This window comes from Schistocerca nitens, chromosome 12, assembly GCF_023898315.1.
Source record: "Schistocerca nitens isolate TAMUIC-IGC-003100 chromosome 12, iqSchNite1.1, whole genome shotgun sequence".
In the NCBI taxonomy this organism is placed as follows: Eukaryota; Metazoa; Arthropoda; class Insecta; order Orthoptera; family Acrididae; genus Schistocerca; species Schistocerca nitens.
In genome coordinates, this window is record NC_064625.1 from 111,825,578 (window position 1) to 111,850,097 (window position 24,520).

Genomic DNA, 24,520 nt, shown 5'->3' on the forward strand with positions numbered 1-24,520 from the left:
TTCAATATACAACAGACACAAATTCTGATTTTTATCAAACCACACCAACTACTGAAAAGGATCAATACACACTTTTCCTGTGAGTTAACTATAGGACCTGTCCTGGCATTTGCCTTTGCCAATTAATGGAGTCGTGTTCAGTCTCAATTATGTGTCCCAGAAACACAAGATTCTGTATTAAAAGTTGTCACCCAACTAACAGCTGAAATGACATACCAAAAATTTACATATTTCCTCTTGCTTCTCATTATCATCTGCATAGGTCATTATTACAATAATGTGCGACACCCCATGCTGAACTCTGAAAATGAAACAAAGTTCGTATTTCTGTCAACTAGCAGTCATGTTTCTTTATTATAATTTAAAGATAATGTATTTGATTGTCAGTGTGTTTGTTATTTCACATTTATGCTCATACAAACAAAAATACTGACAAAGCTGTGAGGCACTGTATGTTCCTTTCCCCACACACACACACATACAATAACCAAAATATAAAACCAAATTATTCCTGCTCACATTGACACAAAAAACACTTTTTGCTGCACAAGACTGTAAACTGAGTAATGAAAATTGTTGTGAATCGTGACACTGGTTGCCTGAAAAATATTTCAGCACTAGCTCTACTCTCAAGATAATTATCAGTATTTTGTTCCCTCCACAAAGAATATACTTTTACAGAACAGTGATTAATTGCATGACTTATGACTTCCCTGTTTGTACATTTGTATGTCACCTTTTCAAAACACATTTTACATAATGCCACAGATTAAGAGGAAAATTATGTGATGTTATGATTGTGTGAGTATTAGGAACAGTTCAAGCATGAAATTATGGATCTTTTAGAGAACTCAGAATGCACAGAGAGAGAGAGAGAGAGAGAGAGAGAGAGAGAGAGAGAGAGAGAGAGAGAGATATGGGGGGGGGGGAAGGAGGGGGGGGGGGGAGAGAGCTAGGGTAGGGAGGATTGGGTAGGGGATTCTTTACAAGAAAATATAGCAGTTCACATGTGGTCAAATATTAAACACAGACAACATTTAATCAATTCTCTCTTCCTCAAAAGAAATTTAGTTTTCTGGTATTAAAAAATACAACTATTTGGATTCCAACACAAGCACTTTTTTTATGACTCACTCAAACTATCACATATTACTAAGAGATTGCACAAATCTCAAACCAAAACCTAACCAAGAAATAACAAATAATTAGTCAATATCACTTATTGTGCATGAGGCTCTTATTGTAAGTTGCAAAATCTGACTGGGCTGGAGGTACCATTAGCTTGTTTACTTGCACACATCTTCAAATTCAATGCTATCTCCTCCTGAGAGCATTTTTCTCAGTTGAAAAATAGTAATACTTTAATTACATTAGTGTCCACAAACTTATCTAATGGTTGTACAGAGCAATATTCTTAAAAAGAAAATACATTCCACGTAGACACACTCTCAGTTAACCCAAATTTCTGTAAGTACACACAACAGGAAAAAAGTACACCAAGCATACTAAAGTGTAAATGAAGCGTAATGAAAAATAAAAAAAAAAATAAAAAATCCTTGTATCATGTTATTTACAGGCAGTAACCAAACTTCACATTCCATGCTACGCTTCCCTGGAAAGACAAGTGCCTAATGTGAATTCATGTTATCGAGTACCTATATCAATATCACATCGTTATTTTATCTTGTCTAAAAGAAAAACAAGAAGACTCCTGTCCACCGAAGTTTCTGGGAGAAAGTAATTTTTTCACTGTTTCAACACTTTATAAAAAGTGACAGATTTATTACGCACACAACTGCCTGCAAACAAAATCTGCACACAACTAGAACTCTCGCTGTCGTTTCAGAATAAAATAAAACTTTATTAGCTTTCACAGGAAAGCCACTGCACATAACCATTACAGTTTCTGATGTAATGGATTTCTCTTTTCGTCACACTCACACATACGAAAACAGAAGGCTGAAGGAGTTTAGAGGTTAGATTTTAACGCCACAACACGTTAACAATTTCTCTCTTTTCTTTAAAGGAAGGGCAAAAAGCAAGTACATATCTCCTCCAACTAACAGATGTCCAGGAAGATTGACACTAAAAGTGCTCAGTGGTAATCTCGTTCCACGATTCGAAGTCCAGAACAAATTTCTTTGAAGTTCACAGAACCAATTATTCAAGCCACATTTTTTTAAAAAGCACAAATGTTATGCTTCTCCCTCAACCTCTACAGGCGCGTCATTTAAAATTGCCTTTTCTGCCTTCTTTTTCTTCTTCTTTGCTGTCTTGGGATTAGCAGAGGTATTCAGCAGGGCCTGAAACAAATTTCACAGTAACAGTCAAAATTAATGTGACAAAAAATGTCTAAACTACAACAAAGTGTCACATGAAATGAAGGGTACAATATGTTAGTTGCATGAGCTGAATGTTTACTTCTGTCAATATAATCAGATGTGTAGCATATGTAACTTATAAACCCGCAGTATTGTTTAATAATTTCACTGTCTAATTATTATTGCCGACTCTTCCACTGTCACACAGTTGATACGAGCAAAACTGACGACACAGTTGGGAACAACGTGAAAGAAAAATGTTCGTTGTTGCAAGAGTAAAGTTGGTAAAAATATCATGATTTTCCTTCTTTTTTTCATAACCACCAGGCTTATTTGTTTCCTGAAACTACATACAAGTCCTGTCATCCACAAATGAAAATGGCAAAACAAAGCATATAAAATTTGGCATTTTGGAAGTTGTAACTGGAGCAAAAGTATTATTGTGTTACTTATAATTACAGGACACCATATAGTACTGTGATTACAACTATGTGTTAGTTGACATTTTTCAAGTGACACTACGACACTGCCACATTTTATGTTAGGCACTTCCTGGCTAAGATTAACAACAGGAAGTGGGCTGGCAATAAAGACAGTATGTGTTTTGCCCACTGCACTTTGTGAAAATTGCCCCATAGCAAAATAATGAGGAACAGGAACATTTCGTATAAACAAAGTGAAAAATAACATGAAATACACAGTTTTCAGCGGCACAATGCAAAATCAGAGTTTCAAAAAATGTCATGAAATCCGTAATTTTCAAAGTTCTTGCAAAAAATGTAATAAATCTGGGGGCAGCAGTGTACTAGTATTGGTTAACCACTAGTTACTGTATCCTGATCTAATTTGACTTCCCATATAAAGAATATTGTTCTAGATGTGCTGTCAAACAGAGACAACCTACTTCCAATGAATTCCATTCTAGTAACAGCTGTAGCCACTGACATGATATCGGTCCATGCATGACAGTGCACAGCAGCAATATGTTCCAAAAAGCTGTGCACAAAAATGCAATTGTTCAGGGCATCACATTTTGCGTTCTATTGACTGCAGAGATAAAGGCGACCAGAGTTTTGGATAGCTCTTGCAATACTTTCTATTCATGGCATATCATCGAAATATTTACTGTAAGATCTGAAGATGATATTGTCAGGAATGTTCGAAACTACTTGAATATCTGTTACCATGCTCTAGAGGTTCAAGGTCATCACAAGCATTCTGAGACCACCAAAAATACTTCATGATGCATTGCTCTGTATAATGTGATTTTCACACCTACACAAATATGTTCAAAGTGGTACTGCAGGGGGCAGGGTGAGAAAATAGTCTTAACATGTCTAAAGAGAACTTACAGTGACTTCCAAAAATTATGTTAAACTGATAAGACTGCATAACAACATTTTTACTCTTAAGATACAAATCAAAAGCCAGGCATTATTGATGAATTGCGATCTGTATGCGAAGTATCCAGAAACAACAAAGCACATGATTTTGTGTTAACCTTATGTTATGCATACTTATTTGCGGTTCACAAATGTCAAAGTATATAAACAGTCTAAACTTTACCAACATATAGAATTCACTTCATACAAGCAGCACACCCTGCTGTAAAGAAAAGAACCAGAGGAAAAACATTCCTGTTAGAGTACAAAAAAGGCGAATTGTTCCTCTTTAAAACACTGACAGAAAAATGGGGAACCAGCTGCCTCCATCTCTATTCCACTATCCTCACCAAAACTTTTGGGATGCAATAGCAGAGAGACAGTGACGGTGGAAGAGAGACAAGATAGTGATGGTAGGACACACACACACACACACACACACACACACACACACACACAGAGAGAGAGAGAGAGAGAGAGAGAGAGAGAGAGAGAGAGAGAGAGAGAGAGAGAGAGAGAGAGAGGGGGGGGGGGGGTGATGAGACAATAGCAATGGGAGCCAAATAAAGAGGAGATAATGATGGCCAGCAAGAGGAGTGGCAGTAAGAGAGAGAGAAAAGATGGATAGATACAGAATCAGAAGAGAGATGAGGCAGTGGAAATGAAAAGTACAGTTGAGTGGAGACCATGCACAGGTTGGTTGGCTGGTTTAACGATTGAAGGGACCAAACCATGAGATCATTGGTCTCTATTACCTGGGATTCCAAGTCACCAAAACCATGGCCTAGTGCATGAAACTGAAGGAAATAAAACCCCAAGGTCTAACAGAGGCCCTCAAAGGTAGAAAGTGCGATGGGGAACATACCCTCCCACCACTCACAGTGGCACCCCACAGAAAACACTGGTGAAACGGGCAAGAAGAGACGAGAGAAGCACGGGAAAACACAAAAGGACATCAAATAAAACGGAACACTTAAGAAGGGGGAAGAAAAGCAAGAGACTGGGTAGGGTGATGGCTGGGGCAGACCACCAAGCCCAGATGTCATTGCTTGGTCAGTAGATAGGTGGTAAGGCATCCTGCGAACCCCTCAGTGAGCTGACAAGGCTGAGGCATCCTCCCTTAGAGTGATAAAAACCTCTTTCACGAATAAACCATAAAAACCAGACGAACCACTGCGGCATCATCCACTACCACCAGGGATAGCGAGTCAGGAAAATTAAGTATCTGCCGCAGAGCAGCTAGGTTATGACAGTCCATCATCAAAACAAAGCCCACCATTAAATGGGCACAACAACATTTGAGTGGATCCTCATGACAGATATGATCACAAGTCAGCCAAATATGGCCGATGTCAGCCAGAAAAGGATGGAGTCCTCACGAGAGGCCCATACGGCGGACCTTCATGAATTTGTAGTGCCCTTTACCACCCATAGGGGTGCACTCAGCCTCGTGATGCCAATTGAGGAGCTACTCGAGCCAATAGTAGCGGCTCCGGTCAAAGAAAACTATCATAACGACCGGGAGAGCGCTGTGCTGACTGCACACCCCTCCTGTCCGCATCCTTAACTGAGGATGACGCGGCGGTCGGATGGTCCCGATGGGCCACTTGTGGCCTGAAGACAGAGTGCTTTTTTTACCACCCATAGCTTGTTCAATGAAGTTAAGAGTATGTCATTCAACATTCTAAATCCTTAGAACTTGACAGCATAATACCGTTCAAAGGTCTGACACCAAATCTCATGAGGCAGCTTGCCATAGCCAATTTGGCCAGCCTGTCATCAAGTTCATACCCAACATGACACAGGGTCCAGACAAAGACCACCGAGGGCACACAATGTTTGAGCGCAGAAAGAATTAGGGATAGTTAAAACCAAGGGTTGACGAAGGCAGGATCTGTAATATCGAAGGTGATACTCAACCATATGCAAGACTCCTGTAATCTAGATGGAACTGGACCAATGCTTTGTAGAGCCCGAGCCGAGTAGAGGCATCCACAACCCAGTTGGTATTGCCGAGGCATCAAAACAGCGTTGAGATGCAACCAACATGCCTGCTGGTATTCGAGCATCCAATACGGCCTCCAGCTTATTATACATTCAAGTAACTTGCAGGGGGGCAATGGTTAAACTGATTGCACGATGGCTGTCCACCTGAGGAGGCAGTTTACTGAATGTCAAACTTGGTATAGCGACACTTTCTCACCACTGGGAAGGTAATTCACTAGCTTCAGAAACAGTTAAAAAGGTCAAGTATGTTATTTTGGCTAGCCACAGATAAATGCTGAAGCATTTGAATGTGGACCAGGTCTGATCCTGGAGCCGTGGCAGGATGGAGAGCAAGGACAGTAGCGAATTCCTGCTCGCCAAACGGGGAATTATAGGGCTCCGGGCAACAGCAGGGAAAACGGAGTCATTCCAGACAGTGTTTGAGATGATGGAATTTGGATGGATAGTGGACCAATGCTGAGGCCTGGGCGAAACAGTGAGCAAAATCCTCAGTGACAGTATCTGAGCTGGTGAGGATAACACCGTTCAGGGAATACCCAGACACCTGTAGTAAGACGGTAGCCAAAAATTTGCCTGATCTTTGCCCATATCTGCGAAGCGGGAGTATGCAGCTCTATGGCAGCAACATACCATTCGCAACAAATCCATATCTAGAATTTAATTAGGTAAAGGGCCCAGACACACAGCCATTTAAAGGTAAGGAGGTGCTCGAGAGATGGATGAACACACACAGTTTTGTAACATGGAGATCAAGATGGCAGTCTTTAATAGCTGCAGCAATTTTGAGGGTCCACCAAGGCACAGTCTTCCGTCAGGGAGACCCAAGGAAGGAGAAATTGCTGAAGCAGCTGCTGAAAGGATGATGTCAGTCAAATTCTGTACGGATTCGTCAATGCTTTCGTGTGGAGGAGCAGTTGAGATGGCAGCCAAAGTAAAAGCACCCCAGCCCGTGTTAGTAAAGACCACCTGGGAAGGTGCACAGGCAAACGACGCTGAAGAAAATATAAGAAAATCCGGTCACACAAATCATCATGAATGCCCTGTTGAATGGAAGGAATGAATCCAGGGCTCCATACGGAATGATCAACAGGCAAAAATGTGTCATGTGACACTTATTGTAGGGGCTCCAGTATTGAGAAGAAAGGTCAAGCCTTGCCAGCATGTTTCTACAGTCCTCCCTCTGTCAGTCATTGTAGTACCACGCCATAGAGGTTTATGGATGTTCAAGTCCCCACAGAAAAGGAAGGGAGGAGGAGGGAGCTGTTGGAGGCAGGCATAAACTGAACGAAGTGTAGGAGGCCAGTCAGGGGGCATATAAGGACTGTATACTTTTACTGCAGAGTACAAATACATTCGAACGGCCACCACTTCCAGTGCAGTTTGAAGAGGAACCTAGGAATTAATAATGTCCGTACACACCTACGTACATACACCACTCTAGGCTTGCAAAGGGCTCACCCAGTTCCAGCAGAAGCCTTGGAAACCATAAAGATTCAGTGACAGAGTATCTATGATATGAGATTCCTGCAATACAACACAAGCTACAGAGTAGAGCAAAGAGACAGAAAAGGCTGCAATTCCAGAAGGTGGTGATAATAACCATTACAGCTCCTTTGGAGGAGAGCAGTACAAGAGTCCAGATGGACATCCAACAGGTCAGAATCAATCACTGTGCCGACTCAAGTGTCTGTCATCAGTAAGGATGGGGTGACATGCATGCACAAATGTCAGATCCGACCCTGGCTGGAGAGGAGAGTTCCTTCTCTGGCCAAAGAGCAGGGGAAGTTCCATGTAGAGAGGGAATGGGAACCATCAGGAAGGAGGAAAGGGAAGGGAAGGTGGCAGGATGGAAGAGAGAGGAGGAGAAAAGGACTCCACAGTAGCAACGGTCGAATTTCTGTAGTGCCTCAGGATAAATGGTTGAGAGTTTTGAATTCCTGAGTCTTCCTTGCCTTTTTATAGATTGAGTAATCTGGGGAGTGATGAGACATGGGCTGGAACAGTTCACCCACTTGGGTGGTGGTGTGCAAGGCCTCCCCACATGGAAAGAGTGGCCACAGTTGCCACAAACAGGAGTCATCTACATCACGCAGTAATGATAAACCGTAACTGACTTTTTTCACAAGGGTATACTCAAAAGCCAGGATAAAAGTGCCAGTATCAACATGATTGTTCCTAGGACCTCTTTGGACTCCCTGGAATGGCACACCATACTAGATTAGTCCAGAGTCCTCATTACATTGAAGAAGAGGCCCTGTAGAAAATGTCTTGTGTCATATTTAAGGACTGGCGAGGAGTAATGCTCACTAGGATATCTCCTAAGCACTCACAAGCACAAAAGGAAGCTGATCAGAAGGGAACCAAACCACATCTTACTAAAAGAGTCAACTTCACCAAACTTATCTCCTATGTATCCTTAAAAAAGACAGGTTCGGTAGTGGCAAAGGTCTTTGTCTGTCCTGGACCAAACCAATTAATGGGGAAAGAGTTTCACTTCAAATTGCCCAGACTGGCTCTCATCCCAGGGAGCAACCAGAGACAGGAATGTCGAGGAAGCAAAAGTAGGAGCACAGAATCATTCCTATCTGAAGAGACGGCCATGGAAGTGCAGCCAGATGCATGGAGCTTAGTACGTTCCATGTGCAGAGCATCCATCCTGGTACCACCCACTCCAATCAAGGGTTCACTCTGTGGGCACCACCCAGCAAACGCAAGGGCCGCCTGGCACAGTAGTTGTTGCTTGGAGTACCGAAGCCCCAAAAAGTTGAGCAACGAATGTAGTGGGGTAGCAGGGGTTGTGGAGGAGCGGTGGAAATTTAAATGGTTGAGAGGCTATGGCAACAAAGAAGGAGGGGAAGCAAGAGTAACCCACACTGAAGATGCTAACAAGGGAACCTCCCCATTGCAACCCCCTCAGATTTAGTTATAAGTTGGCACAGTTGATAGGCCTTGAAAAACTGAACACAGATCAATCGAGAAAACAGGAAGAAGTTGTGTGGAACTATGACAAAAATAAGCAAAATATACAAACAGTAGTCCATGCACAAGATAGACAACATCAAGGAGAGTGTGAGCTCAGGAGCACTGTGGTCCCGTGGTTAGCGTGAGCAGCTGCGGAACGAGGGGTCCTTGGTTCAAGTCTTCCCTCGAGTGAAAAGTTTACTGTCTTTATTTTCGCATAGTTATGATCTGTCCATTCGTTCATTGACTTCTCTGTTCACTGTAATAAGTTTAGTGTCTGCATTTTGTGACCGCACCGTAAAACCGTGCGATTAGTAGACGAAAGGATGTGCCTCTCCAATGGGAACCGAAAACATTTGATCGCAAGGTCATAGGTCAACCGATTCCTCCACAGGTAAACATGTCTGATATATTCTATACAACACTGGCGACGGCATGTGCGTCACATGACAGGAATATGTCGTCGACCCACCTAACTTGTACACTTGGCGAATGGGTGAAAGGATTCTTCTACCTTGCCCGATTTAGGTTTTCTTGTGGATGTGATAATCACTCCCAAAAAAGTGATGAAAACGTTTGTGACATAAACTGCAACAAATGAATGCAACAGTTTCACAGTCGCACAGTTTTGCCTGTGCTCGGTCACCGTGTGTAGACCGTCAAATCCTGCATATGTCCAAGCAAATCTGAACATGTCCTGGAATTTTAGAGAGCGAAATTGATTATGTGTGGGTGCTTGAACTTTGATAATTGTCTGAAAATAAAAAATTACACTTTTCACTTGAGGGAAGACTTGAAACAAGGACCTCTCGTTCCGCAGCTGCTCACGCTAACCACGGGACCACACTCCTTGATGTTGCCTATATTGTGCATGGACTACTCAGTTTGTGTATTTTTCTTATTTTTTCATAGTTCCACATAACTACTTCCCCCTTTCTCGACTGATCTGTGTTCAGTTTTTCAAGGCCTATCCACTGTGCCAACTCGTAACTAAATCTGAGGGGGGTGCGATGGGGAGGTTCCCTTGTAAGGAAGGAGTTCTTCCCCAAATGGATCACACTACATAAACCATTTTGATGGGAAAGTCAAATCTCAAGGGGGTCCAGAAATGCCGAAAGAAGGAAGAGTGGAAAAGCAAGGCTGCAGTCGGGTGGGTGGGGTGAGTGGGTGTTTTTTCCTATGTACACTAGATGTCTTATTGTTGAAGTAATGCCAAATTTTAAATGCTATTAATTTAACTATAGTTAAAGAGACCTTTTGAGAAAAGAGAGCCACTTGTATGAATATTAAGAGCTCCGATGGAAACCCAGTTCTAAGCAAAGAAGGGAAAGCAGAATGGGTGACTGGAATTCGAGAGTAGGAAAAGGAAGAGAAGGAAACGTAGTAGGTGAATATGGATTGGGGGTAAGAAAAGAAAGAGGAAGCCGTCCGGTAGAATTCTGCACAGAGCGTAACTTAATCATAGCTAACACTTGGTTCAAGAATCATAAAAGAAGGTTGTATACATGGAAGAGCCCTGGATATACTAGAAGGTGTCAGATAGATTATACAGGGTGATTCAAAAAGAATACCACAACTTTAAAAATGTGTATTTAATGGAAGAAACATAATATAACCTTCTGTTATACATCATTACAAAGAGTATTTAAAAAGGTTTTTTTTTCACTCAAAAACAAGTTCAGAGATGTTCAATATGGCCCCCTCCAGACACACGAGCAATATCAACCCGATACTCCAACTCGTTCCACACTCTCTGTAGCATATCAGGCGTAACAGTTTGGATAGCTGCTGTTATTTCTCGTTTCAAATCATCAATGGTGGCTGGGAGAAGTGGCCGAAACACCATATCCTTAACATACCCCCATAAGAAAAAAATCGCAGGGGGTAAGATCAGGGCTTCTTGGAGGCCAGTGATGAAGTGCTCTGTCACGGGCTGCCTGGTGGCCGATCCATCGCCTCGGGTAGTTGACGTTCAGGTTTCATAACTAACCTTTTTCGTAGGACTCTCCATACAGTTGATTGTGGAATTTGCAGCTCTCTGCTAGCTCTGCGGGTCGATTTTCCTGGGCTGCGAACAAATGCTTGCTGGATGCGTGCTACATTTTCATCACTCGTTCTCAGCCGTCCAGAACTTTTCCCTTTACACAAACACCCATTCTCTGTAAACTGTTTATACCAACGTTTAATACACCACCTATCAGGAGGTTTAACACCATACTTCGTCCGAAATGCACGCTGAACAACTGTCGTCGATTCACTTCTGCCGTACTCAATAACACAAAAAGCTTTCTGTTGAGCGGTCGCCATCTCAGCATCAACTGACGCTGACGCCTAGTCAACAGCGCCTCAAGCTAACAAATGTACAACTAAATGAAACTTTATAGCTCCCTTAATTCGACGACAGATAGTGCTTAGCTCTGCCTTTTGTCGTTGCAGAGTTTTAAATTCCTAAAGTTGTGGTATTCTTTTTGAATCACCCTGTATAATGGTAAGTCAGATTTAGGAACCAGGTTTTAAATTGTAAGACACTTCCAGGGGCAGATGTGGACTCTGACCACAATCTATTGGTTATGAACTGTAGATTAAAACTGAAGAAACTGCAAAAAGGTGGGAATTTAAGGAAATGGGACCTGGATAAACTGAAAGAACCAGAGCTTGTAGAGAGTTTCAGGGAGAGCATAAGGGAACAATTGGCAGGAATGGGGGAAAGAAATACAGTAGAAGAAGAATGGGTAGCTTTGAGGGATGAAGTAGTGAAGGCAGCAGAGGATCAACTAGGTAAAAAGACGAGGACTAGTAGAAATCCTTGGGTAACAGAAGAAATATTGAATTTAATTGATGAAAAGAGATAATATAAAAACGCAGTAAATGAAGCAGGCAAAAGGGAATACAAACGTCTGAAAACTGAGATCGACAGGAAGTGCAAAATGGCTAAGCAGGGATGGCTAGAGGACAAATGTAAGGATGTAGAGGCTTATCTCACTAGGGGTAAGATAGATACTGCCTACAGGAAAATTAAAGAGACCTTTGGAGAAAAGAGAACCACTTGTATGAATATCAAGAGCTCAGATGGAAACCCAGTTCTAAGCAAAGAAGGGAAAGCAGAAAGGTGGAAGGAATATATAGAGGGTCTATACAAGGGCGATGTACTTGAGGACAATATTATGGAAATGGAAGAGGATGTAGATGAAGATGAAATGGGAGATACGATACTGCGTGAAGAGTTTGACAGAGCACTGAAAGACCTAAGTCGAAACAAGGCCCCGGGAGTAGACAACATTCCATTATAACTACTGACAGCCTTGGGAGAGCCAGTCCTGACAAAACTCTACCATCTGGTGAGCAAGATGTATAAGACAGGCGAAATACCCTCAGACTTCAAGAAGAAAATAATAATTCCAATCCCAAAGAAAACAGGTGCTGACACATGTGAAAATTACCAAACTATCAGTTTAGTAAGTCACAGCTGCAAAATACTAACGCGAATTCTTTACAGACGAATGGAAAAACTGGTAGAAGCTGACCTCGGCGAAGATCAGTTTGGATTCCGCAGAAATGTTGGAACACGTGAGGCAATACTGACCCTACGACTTATCTTGGAAGCTAGATTAAAGTAAGGCAAACCTACGTTTCTAGCATTTGTAGACTTAGAGAAAGCTTTTGACAAAGTTGACTGGACTACTCTCTATCGGGGTAAAATACAGGGGGCAAAAGGCTATTTACAATTTGTACAGAAACCAGATGGCAGTTATAAGAGTCGAGGGGCATGAAAGGGAAGCAGCGGTTGGGAAGGGAGTGAGACAGGGTTGTAACCTATCTCCGATGTTATTCAATCTGTATATTGAGCAAGCAGTAAAGGAAACAAAAGAAAAATTCAGAAAAGGTATTAAAATCCATGGAGAACAAAAAAATAAAAACTTTGAGGTTCGCCGATGACATTGTAATTCTGTCAGAGACAGCAAAGGACTTGGAAGAGCAGTTGAACGGAATGGACAGTGTCTTGAAAGGAGAATATAAGATGAACGTCAACAAAAACAAAACGAGGATAATGGAATGTGGTCGAATTAAGTCGGGTGATGCTGAGGGAATTAGATTAGGAAATGAGACACTAAAAGGAGTTTTGCTATTTTGGCAGCAAAATAACTGATGATGGTTGAAGTAGAAAGGATATAAAATGTAGACTTGCAATGGCCAGGAAAGTGTTTCTGAAGAAGAAAAATTGGCTACACTCCACACAAATACTTTCAGAAAAGACTTCCTGACACTTAAATCTATACTCGATGTTAACAATGTATGGAAGTGAAACATGGACAATAAATTGTTTGGACAAGAAGAGAATAGAAGCTTTCGAAATGTGGTGCTACAGAAGAATGCTGAAGATTAAATGGGTAGATCACATAACTAATGAGTAGGTACTGAATAGAATTGGGGAGAAGAGGAGTTTGTGGCACAACTTGACTAGAAGAAGGGACGAGTAGGTAGGACATATTCTGAGGCATCAAGGGATCACAAATTTAGCATTGGAGGGCAGCATAGAGGGTAAAAATTGTAGAGGGAGATCAAGAGATGAATACAGTAAACAGATTCAGAAGGATGTAGGTGGCAGTTAATACTGGGAGATGAAGAAGGTTGCACAGGATAGAGTAGCATGGAGAACTGCATCAAACCAGTCTCAGGACTGAAGACGGCGACCACCACCACCACCACCACCACCACCACCACCACCACAACAACAACAACAGTACATTCACACACCTACATTATTAAGACTAAAATAATTTGCAGTATCATTAACAACCAGTATGAAACTTAATTATCTCTGGATATGGATAGAGATTTGGCACACATCAAAATGTCATCAGAACCTATCACATTAGCAGAGAACTCGCCAAATGAATGCACTTGACTACATACCAGCAATGGCTAAATGCCTTACAGCACAAAAAGGACCACTTGATATGTACTGGTCTCAATACAGGGCTACCTACAGGGCTGGTTCTGCTAATGGAAGTATAAAAGAATTGATCTATATCCAAAAAAGTTCGGCAGATTAGTATGCGCTGCTATAATCATGTTATTTGTGAAAAGTGAGAGAGGAAAAAAAAATGAATACTCACCTGTGGAACATCCAACTGGATTAAATATATACAAAGGTAAGCTGCCCATGGAAAACAACTCATTTACAAGTTTTGGTTTTCCAAAACAATGATTACAGGAATGTGACAAAACAGCAGACTGGGACCACCACCACATGCACCAGATTTTTCCATAAATTCACCATATTCTTTACGTACACATCAACCCTCAGCAGATAGAACTTTTAACTTGTAATATCAATAAAGGATCACTTTTGTTATTTCTTAAATTTCTCCTAGTGTATTAGTTGATCAGGAAGACCATGAAAGTGCTAATGCTTCACTGTCCAGCATGTGCAAAATTTAAGTGATCTACTGACTGTAGAAATATTGTGCTAGGTTGACACAGTGAACTGGCAGTACACCAATGGACTGTTCAATACATAAATATTTTGTTTAACTTAGGTTTCTATTTTATGTGCAATGTTCACTTCAAATTTACGAACAGAAGCAGAGCACAGTTTGAAATTTTCAAGCTCTTTCAGCTTCTTACAATTAGATGTCTAATACTAGTATTACAGCATCAGAAAGTGCTAATATGAATTTGCCAATAACTGATAGTACTGTTGGTATTCTTCCTCAATATGCTGGGGGTCTCACCAAGGCCCACACACACACACACACACACACACACACACACACACACACACACACACACACACAGAGAGAGAGAGAGAGAGAGAGAGAGAGAGAGAGAGAGAGAGAGAGTGTGAGTGTGAGTGTGTGTGTGTGTGTGGGCGCGCGAGCGCGTTTTTACTGATTAAGGCTGTGGACAAAAGCTATATGTACATGTCTTAATTGTGCCCGTGTGCAACTTTATGTGTCTTTCTTTACAGTAAGTAACAATCTGTCTTTTAATACATTGTTGATACTCCTACCTGGAGTTTCCATTGTTTGGCAGCACTGAGTGTTTCATTGGAGTAATGGACGCACACAAAATGACAAAATCTTATTTCTTCAGCTTTTAGTCTTCCTAACACAAACATTTCTCATTTACCTTCAAATCTGGGTCATCCACATTAAGTTCCGACTGATACAGCTCCTGTTCGAATGGCAATCCCGTTATGCGATGAGGACCATTAGGCATCAGTAACACAGTAAACTTGAAGTGCGCAACAAATTCACCTGGGGGAGACAGAAAAGACAAGTGTAGATTGCAATGTGTCAAAAAACATATTCTATCACAAAAGAATGGCAGTAAAATAAGAAATTCCAAAAATCCTTACACAAGATCACAGTAAATACTACTACTGTTAATCTTACCTAACCGATTCAGACGGTCAAACTGTGTGTGTGTGTGTGTGTGTGTGTGTGTGTGTGTGTCAGCTGGCGAAGTTGTTCTTTTTTTTGTGTCTTGACAACTTCACACTTCTACTGCTCAGTAAGTTATTACTTTCGCACCTAAATTTATGATCTCACATACATGGAGAGAGACTGTTAGTTGAATTTAAAAACACACTCAACAATGAGAACTAAAAGAGCCTCTCTAAATAATAGGATGATGTCTATGCAGTCCAAGAAAACAATGCATGGAAGAAGAATTCCCAACACTGTGGGTTTTCTGTACTTGTATACTGTTGGTGGCAATCAAAATAGTAGCAGAAACTATCAGTGATGTAGCAGAAATAGAAACACCTTGGTGAGAAAAAGAGTAATTAATACATAAAGACTCAAAAGATGACTATATTCATGACTAGGAAAAAATGGCAGATTTGAATGTGCCGAAGTGCAGCATTGTTCAAATCAATATAACATGTGTGTCCTCCCACAACTGACAGGGCAAGTCTGCTCCCGTGACTGAGAAAGTAAAGGTATATTGTCTCCTAGAGGATCGAGCCTAATAAGGTACAGATTTTTGAACCATCCTTCAAGGTGGATGAATCTTTACCTTTTCAGAACTTCAGATTTAAATTCATTAGAATCACAATTCAACCCGGTATGATACTTCCACTCTTTAGTTGTGTTTGACCACATGTGGAAAAATTGCGTACCTAAGTTGGAACTATGAGGTACAATTTTAACCAACATGGCTGAGAATATCAGTGATCATTCTTGGCGTAATTACTTATGAAGAAACAGTCATGATCGCAAAGTATCAGTTATTTAAAATGATAGGTTTCGGCCATCTTCACATTAATTACCCTGTAAAGATTATACAAAGTGCATGGTGATTAGGTCAGTCAGTCTTACACAAAATATAGAAAGAATAAGCTAAAAAGACATGACAATTTAACCATTTGCTGGAGCTGAGAATGTGCTAAGTAGATCCGTGCTGCCAAAACAATAACTGCTACTAGTGGCTGCACTGTCAAAGGTTAAATAGCGCTCGATTGGGTGCCAGTTTACTTCACTACATCAGCTGCATAAAAATATTTATGACATGCATAGGTATAAAACTAATAGGGATTAAAATTCTTCTGGGTATTAGGTATTATGTCGCGTCATTGCTAAAAACTAACAACAATAAAATCAAAACCGATGTTTCGGCCGAATTGCAACGGTCTTCCTCAAGGCACGACTGGTTATGCATGGAGATAGGTGCTTCTATTTATTACCGACTATCGATGTCTGATGTCACTGTTGTAAATCTTTTAATTGGCCCTCTAATATGATTGGCAGCTATACGCCAATCAGCATTCGGCTTCTGGTCGACATGTTTTCCTCCTGATGTGCGCGGAAGTGGACTGACAGTTGCTCTACAGCTGTTTGTGCAGATACGTCTGTGTCCCGTGTAGCTTCTGCCCTGCAACTGCTCGCAGCCCGTTGGACTGGGATGGCCGGCAGCCATGGCGCCGGGAGTTTGTAGCCATCTTCTCTGTTGATGTTGTCAGGCTGCTTAATAATTTCGATCGCCTCCCGTATTTTGCGTTCTCGCATCCACGATTCTTTCGCCAGCACTCGGGCTTTGTGGAACCTGATAGGTTGTCCACAGTCACGGTGGTGTTCCGCTATCGCCGATTTATTATGTTGTTTTAAACGTACATACGTTCGTGTTCTGCTACTCGTAAGCTGACAGGTCTCCCTGTTCCTCCTGTGTAGGCAGCTCCGCACTCACACCGTAGTTCGTAAATACCTGCAGTGTTAAGATTGTTGACTGCATCCTTTGTGGAACCTATCATCTTGTGGATCCTGTGACTGCTTCAAAAACACTGTTTGAAACCTCGTCCACAGAGGACGTTGCCTAGCCGTTCACTGACGCCTTTTACATATGGTAAGTGTACCAGTGGAAGCTTCTTTTCTGTGCCTTCTTCTCGTGTTCTGCTCCCTTTGGTTTTAGCTACCTTTCTTATGATGTCATCATAGCCGTTGGCATGAAACGTGTGTTGTAGCTCCTTTAAATCTTCTTTGATGTTATTTTCATGGCTTATAAGGTAGGCTCGGGCAGTTAACGTATGCAGAACAGAATACTTTTGAGCTGGGTGGTTGTGGCTCTCCGCATGCAGGTACCGTTTATTGTGTGTTGGTTTCCGATACAATTTTTGTCCCAGTTTACCTTCGGCAGCTCTGTATACTTCCACATCCAGAAATGGCAAGGTACCATTGTTTTCTTCAGTCTTATGTGTGAGCTTTATATTTTTGTGCAGGCTATTTAAGTGCTGGAGAAAGTTCCCCAATTCTGCTTCACCGTGAGGCCAGATAACGAATGTGTCGTCCACATATCATAGCCAACAACTGGGACGTAACGGAGCAGAAACTAGGGCCGTTTGCTCAAAGGTTTCCATGAAGGTGTCCACAGCTACAGGAGAGAGCGGGGAACCCATTGCCACTCCATCTAACTGTTTGTAATATTTTCCCCGCCAGGTGAAGTACGTATATGACAGGCATAAGCACACCAGATCGCAGATATCTGGTGGGATCCAGTCCTGTAGAATGCACAGTCTCCTCAATAGGTACGTTAGTGAAGAGAGACTTGATGTCAAAACTGACCACAATGTCTGATGGCTTTATTCGCTGTTCCCTAATCAGTTGTATGAAGTGGGAAGAGTCTTTCATGTAGGAGTCTGTCTGTCCCACAAGACAGCATAACTTAGGTGCCCGATGACTCGCATACTCCAAACAGTTTGATGGAGTGGCAATGGGTTCCCCACTCTCCCCTGTAGCTGCGGACATCTTCATGGAAGCCTTTGAGCAAACGGCCCTAGCTTCTGCTCCGTTATGTCCCAGTTGTCAGCTACGACAACGTTGTGTGTAGAGAATACCACTATTTGTAAAAGACTGCGAGAATCAGATGACATTTGCAATGTGTGAGCAAATCAGATAAAAAAAGTTAAATTTATAAGAGCCATTTGGCTACGTCAGTTGTAAAGGAATACAATGGCATTTTTAAAAGTTTTTTCTGTGACATGTAGTGTCAGCATTTGTAAAAGATTTAGGAAATAAAATATAAGGAATCGACGGAGTCAACTGGTAGAAAACAAAATGTGTAATCTAACAGGTTAAGTGAAATATTTTTAAGAATTAGTCATATAAGTTAACTACATGACGAAACAAAGAAACAACAATCCTCCTCACATTATTTAAAAAAAACGAAAAAGTTATTTTGTCAATATTAACTTTTTTTTATTTATTATGGTTTTAGGGCACAAAACTGCTATGGTCGTAAGCACCCATTATCTGGCTTTGGGAAACTCAACAGGGGGGAGGGGCAAACTCAACAAGGGGGGGGGGCAAACTCAACAAGGGGGGGGAACTCAACAAGGGGGGGGGCAAACTCAACAAGGGGGGGGGAACTCAACAAGGGGGGGGGGAACTCAACAAGGGGGGGGGAACTCAACAAGGGGGGGGGAACTCAACAAGGGGGGGAACTCAACAAGGGGGGGGGGGGCAAACTCAACAAGGGGGGGGGCAAACTCAACAAGGGGGGGGCAAACTCAACAAGGGGGGGGGGCAAACTCAACAAGGGGGGGGGGGCAAACTCAACAAGGGGGGGGGGGCAAACTCAACAGGGGGGGGGGGCAAACTCAACAAGGTGGGGGGGGCAAACTCAACAAGGGGGGGGGGCAAACTCAACAAGGGGGGGGGCAAACTCAACAAGGGGGGGGGCAAACTCAACAAGGGGGGGGGGGCAAACTCAACAAGGGGGGGGGGGCAAACTCAACAAGGGGGGGGGGCAAACTCAACAAGGGGGGGGGCAAACTCAACAAGGAGGGGGGGCAAACTCAACAAGGAGGGGGGGCAAACTCAACAAGGAGGGGGGGGCAAACTCAACAAGGAGGGGGGGGCAAACTCAACAAGGAGGGGGGGCAAACTCAACAAGGAGGGGGGGCAAACTCAACAAGGGGGGGGCAAACTCAACAAGGAGGGGGCAAACTCAACAAGGAGGGGGCAAACTCAACAAGGAGGGGGCAAACTCAACAAGGAGGGGGCAAACTCAACAAGGAGGGGGCAAACTCAACAAGGAGGGGGCAAACTCAACAAGGAGGGGGCAAACTCAACAAGGAGGGGGCAAACTCAACAAGGAGGGGGCAAACTCAACAAGGAGGGGGCAAACTCAACAAGGAGGGGGCAAACTCAACAAGGAGGGGGCAAACTCAACAAGGAGGGGGCAAACTCAACAAGGAGGGGGCAAACTCAACAAGGAGGGGGCAAACTCAACAAGGAGGGGGCAAACTCAACAAGGAGGGAAACTAAAAATGGAAGAATCTTAGAAAACAACTATTGAAGGGGGTTGTTTTCCCCGAAAAGAGCTTCAAATGACTGATGTCATGTCTCTGACACAAACTCAAGGACACGATCGGCTGAGCACGTGTCACCTGCCAGAAGGGAAGCTGTAAACAGGCACGTAGCAGATTAAAATAAGGCACTGAAGTAAAAGGTGTCTCAACGTCCACGGTTGAGATCAGTGTTGACAAAGCGGGGAGGAGCACCACTTAAAACATATCAATGGCTAAAAAGACAGTGCCCAATCTGGAGTCTTGTTAAAATTACCTCCTCCCGACAAGCAGGCCGCTACAAAGAGGCCCAAGCAAAGGGAAGAGATTTTAAGTCCCATAATTTATTATTGGGAAGTGCAGACCAATGTGTGTGCTATAAAAGAGCAACGCAACGGCATATTATGCTCTGTAGATCGGCAAAGGGAATCATGCAAACAGTGGGCTGAGGCGGTGAGACTGCAGCCATTGTCGCTATATCGGTTGCCTCGTTTCCGTGGATACCAACATGCCCTGGGATCCAGAGAAATGCCACAGAGATGCCCACCAAGTGGAGCATGTGGAGGCAGTTCGAATCCGGTGGTGCCAAAAGGTGGACAGGATAAAGAGTTTTGAGGTTTAGAAGAGAGCTTAACAAATCCGAGCATATAATATACTGTACCCGCATATGGTGACAGATGTATTGAACAGCCTGGACAACAGCATAAAGCTCCGCAGTAAAAACCAAACACTGGTCAGGAAGCCAAAATGTAATTGGCGTGTCGCCAACAATATAGGCACTCCAAACACAAAAGGTGGTCTTTGAGCCGTCAGTGTAAATAAATGTGGCATCCTCCATTTAGGCGCATAGAGCAGCAAATGCCCGACAAACTCGGAGACGGGGGGGCGGCTATACTTGGAAACCTGGCAAACGTCACAGAGAAGGCAGTTCCAGGTCCGAGGGTGTAGCCACGGTGGCTCCGTCCTCCCATTTGGCAAGAAAGTTTTAAGAAATTGGAAGGAAAGGGAATGTAACAGTTGACGGAAGTGGACTCCCAGAGGTAGTCGAGAGGAAGGGCAGCCTGCATACCCTAAATCCAAGGAGGTGTCTAAACAAAGGGCGTGGGTCGGATGAGCAGGCATGGAAGACCAATGGCCAGCGTTAACGACTCAGAAGAACAGCTCACCAATTGGACAGCGGAGGTTCAGCAGTCTCAGCCTAAAGGCTCTCCACTGGGCTGGTGTAAAAAGCTCTAGATCCTAAATGCAATCCATGGTGGTGGACAGAGTCTAGGCACCAAAGAATATACAGCTGTGCAGATGAGTAAACTACACTTCCATAGTCCAATTTCGGGTGCACTAAGGCGAGATAGAGGCGGAGGAGACCACTCGGTCCGCTCCTCAGGAGTGTGTTTGAAGGATCGCAGACAGCGAGCCGAAAAATATGAAACGTGGGAAGACCGCACGGTTTTCTGTACAACACAAGTTCCAAGAATTTGGCCATGTCCTTGAAAGGAAGGTTGACAGGGCCTAGATGTAGGGAAGGCAAACAAAACTCCATACGATGCCAAAAATTTACAGAGTTTTACTGGAAGAAAATCAAAAGCCGGTTTCGATGCTCCAGGAGTGGAGGCGATCGAGACATCCTTGAAGACGTCGTTTAGAAGGCTGGTCTGTTGAGAGCTGTAGTAGACTGTAAAATCGTCGACAAAGAGGGAGTCCTAGACACTTAGCGCTAAGCTCTGAGGCACCCCATTTTCTTGGGAGAAAGTGTGGGAGAGAGTAGTGTTAATACGCACCTTAAATGTGCAGTCATAAATTCATGGATGAAAAGAGTTAGCCGACCTCGAAAGCCCCAAGAGAACAGTGGGCGGAGGATGCCTGACCTCCAACAGGTATCGTATGCACTCTCCAGATCAAAAAATTAGCTACCATTTGTCGTCTCCTGAGAAAATCGTTCATGATGTAAGTGGAGAGAGCAGCAAGAGGGTCCACTGTGGAACCATTCTTTCGGAAACCACATTAGGCAGGTGTTAAAAAGGTTTCGGGACTCCAGCCACCAGCCTAAACGAAAATTTACCATAGTCTCCAAAACCTTACATACAATGCTCGTGAGAGAGTTGGGGCAATAGCTAGAGGAGAGATGTTTGTCCTTTCCATGTTTGGGAACAAGAATGACGATACCTTCCCACCATCTTCTGCCAAAGGTACTGTCAATTCAAATTCGATTATAAAGGCGGATGAGGTAACACAGACTACAGTACAATAAACGTAGCAACATTTGGATGTGGATGCCATTTGGTCCCATGGCAGAAGAGTGGGAGGAAGAGTGTAAGTATTGGAGTTCCTGCATAGAAAAAACAATATTATAGCTTTCGCAATTTTGAGAGGAGAAAGCAAGAGGTTGCACTTCCGCTGCTCGTTTCTTTGGGAGAAAGGCTGGTGGGTAATTTGAAGAGCTTAAAATCTCAGCAAAGTGTTGACCCGATGAGTTAGAAATTGTAACTAGGTCCACTAAGATATCTTGTGCAGCAGTTAGCCCAAAGATCGGAGAGAAACGAGATGTGCCGGATAACCATCCAATTCGACTCCAAACTACAGATAAGGGAGAAGGTGTTAAAGGAGCTGGTAAAGAAGTCCCAGCTTGCCTTCTTGCTATCACGGATGATGCAATGGCATAGTGCACGTAGCTACTTCTAGAGGATACAGGGATACAGTTGGCCAACTTAGGATAATGGCAGAAAACACAAAGAGCACATCTTCCATTCACGTATTGCGTCATGGTACGCCTCATTCAATCAAGGAACTGGGGGACGCTGGGGCAAAGGGGAGGTACACTGTATTGAATGTTCCACAGCTGTACGAATAACTTCCATAACATGAGTGACCTGATCGTCAATGCCAGGAAATTGACAGTCATCAAATGTTGTTAGAGAAGAGAAAAGTGTCCAATCTGCTGCCAGCGTTGTGAGCACACAGATGGCAGTTATGGCTGTAATCGAAGGAGACAATGAAAATGGTCAATCGAGTGTATCAGCAAAAGCAAACCATTCTAAGTGCCGAGGTTCCCCAGTGTTGAGGCAAACAAGCTCTGTTGGTAGAAGAGGTCAATCAATAGGGAGCCTCTCAGACAAGGACACTGAGATCCCCAAAGCAGGTGGTGGGCGTTGGAAGTCCCCAGCCGGCAAATAAGAGGTGGAAGCTAACCAAGGAGATGAAAGAGGTCGGCTCATGCCATTGGTGTGGATGACGGAATATATATGGTACAAAGAGATAAGGTGTATCCAGAAAGGGAAAGATATACAGCGACAGCTTGGAAGCAACTGTTTAAGGGGATTGGGTGATAATGGATAGTATGATGGAGAAGAATCTTAAGCCCCCCCGTGTGCCAGAGCACCATCAACAGAGAGGAGACCAAACCAAACTGACTGGAAATGGGGGAAGACAAAGCAATCATGGGGACATAGCTTTGTTTCCTGAAGACAGAAGACTGGGGAGTAGGACTGTACGAGGATCGACAATTCATCCCAATTGGAGTGAATTCCACAGATATTTCAATGGATAATTGACGTAAGGTTGACAAGAAAGGGAAAAATATCACCACGGTTGCAGTCAACTCTACGACCACTGAGAGCTGACAGCAGATGATGTGGAACAGCATTCAGCCAAAGGCAGAAGATCCTGATCCATAGGTTGTTTGGGGACAGCTCCTGCCACCAGTGATCGGCCACCAGCAGTGTGTCTCGGCAACAATGGAAGACAGCTGAGGACGGCTACCACTGGGTAGTGCTGTAGGAGAGATACGCCTTGACGGAGGAGGAGAGAAACTTCATTTCTTATGAGCCTTCTTGGAAGCAGGACGTCGAGATGGAGAAGTCGATGGTGTGAGGTCCAGGTACGTAAAAAATCTTCACAAGTAGGCTCTTTTTTTGGAAGTCTGGGCTTCCAATTTTGGGGTCCGTGATTTAGCAGGAGCCAATGAAGGTTGAGAATAGAGTGATTGAGTGATAGTGGGGAGGCTGAACGGGCGATCTTTAGGATGTCCGCTCTGACGACAGTAGTGCTAAAGGTGAGATCGCAAGTCTACGTGGCTACCTCCTTAGTAGGTCGAGAAGAGCCGGGACAGCGCTATATTTACCCGCTGGGAACACAGTGGGCTTTCTACTGGCGAATAATTTACGAGCAGCAAATAGACACCTTTTCCTTCACTCTGATTTCCTGAATAATTTGTTTATATTTAAAAATAGGGCAATCCCTAGAGGAAGCAGTGTGGTCGTCCATACAGCTGATGCAACAAGGGGATGGAGGTGGACAATCACCCTCATGGGCATCCCTGCCACAGGTAAAGCATATGGCCATATTGGAACACAACTAGCTGGTACGGTCAAACTGCTGACACCGATAGCAATGTAAGGGCGAACTGAAATTATCTCACATCCCACTCTAATGTTCAATGGAAGGTGAACTCTATCAAACGTCAAGAACAGAGTGCGGGTCGGTACCAATTCCTTTTCAATTCTTTTCATAACTTGATGTATGGTCGTAACGCCCTGATCAGACAGGTAATGTTGAATGTCCTCATTGGCTAATTCGTCAAGTAATCTCGTATAAACCACCCTGCACAATGAATTTAAAGTGCGGTGCACTTTCACCTGGACAGGGAAGGTGTGTAGCAGTTTACTTCAAAGCAATTTAAGTGCCTGGAGGGCACTGTCTATTTCTAACAACAAGGTGCCATTTCGTACCTGGGAACAAGATTTCACATAACCTGCAATTGTGTCGACACCTTTCTGAATAATGAAAGGGTTGACTGGGGAGAAGTCTTTACCTTCGTCAGACCGAGAAACAACTAGGAACTTTGGCACTGATGGAAGAATTGTCCAAGGCTGAGACTCATCTAGCTATCTCCTGTGGGCAGAAGTTATAGAAGTAAAAGAAAGCATTGCGAATGTATCCCCCATGATTACCAGCGTCTCCGATGGCGCACTCCTTCCTTGTGGGGGCCCTCACTGAGGGCACTCCCACCTTAGGTGATTGTCTACACCTCAGGTCGCACCTCCCGAAAAACGGACGGAGGAACCAAT

General features: G+C 43.4%; 1 protein-coding gene across 1 annotated transcript in view; it reads right to left on the bottom strand.

Moving 5' to 3' along the window:
* Positions 1-324: 324 nt before the first annotated feature.
* LOC126215072 (proliferation-associated protein 2G4) overlaps positions 325-24,520 on the bottom strand; it is a 67,847-nt gene continuing 43,651 nt past the window's right edge. Inside the window, exons 8-9 of the mRNA XM_049941720.1 lie at positions 14,804-14,931; positions 325-2,303 (exon numbers count right to left, since the gene is read on the bottom strand). Of these exons, the coding sequence (XP_049797677.1) occupies positions 2,196-2,303; positions 14,804-14,931 (236 nt within the window). The 3' untranslated portion in view covers positions 325-2,195. The remainder of the gene's footprint in view (positions 2,304-14,803; positions 14,932-24,520) is intronic.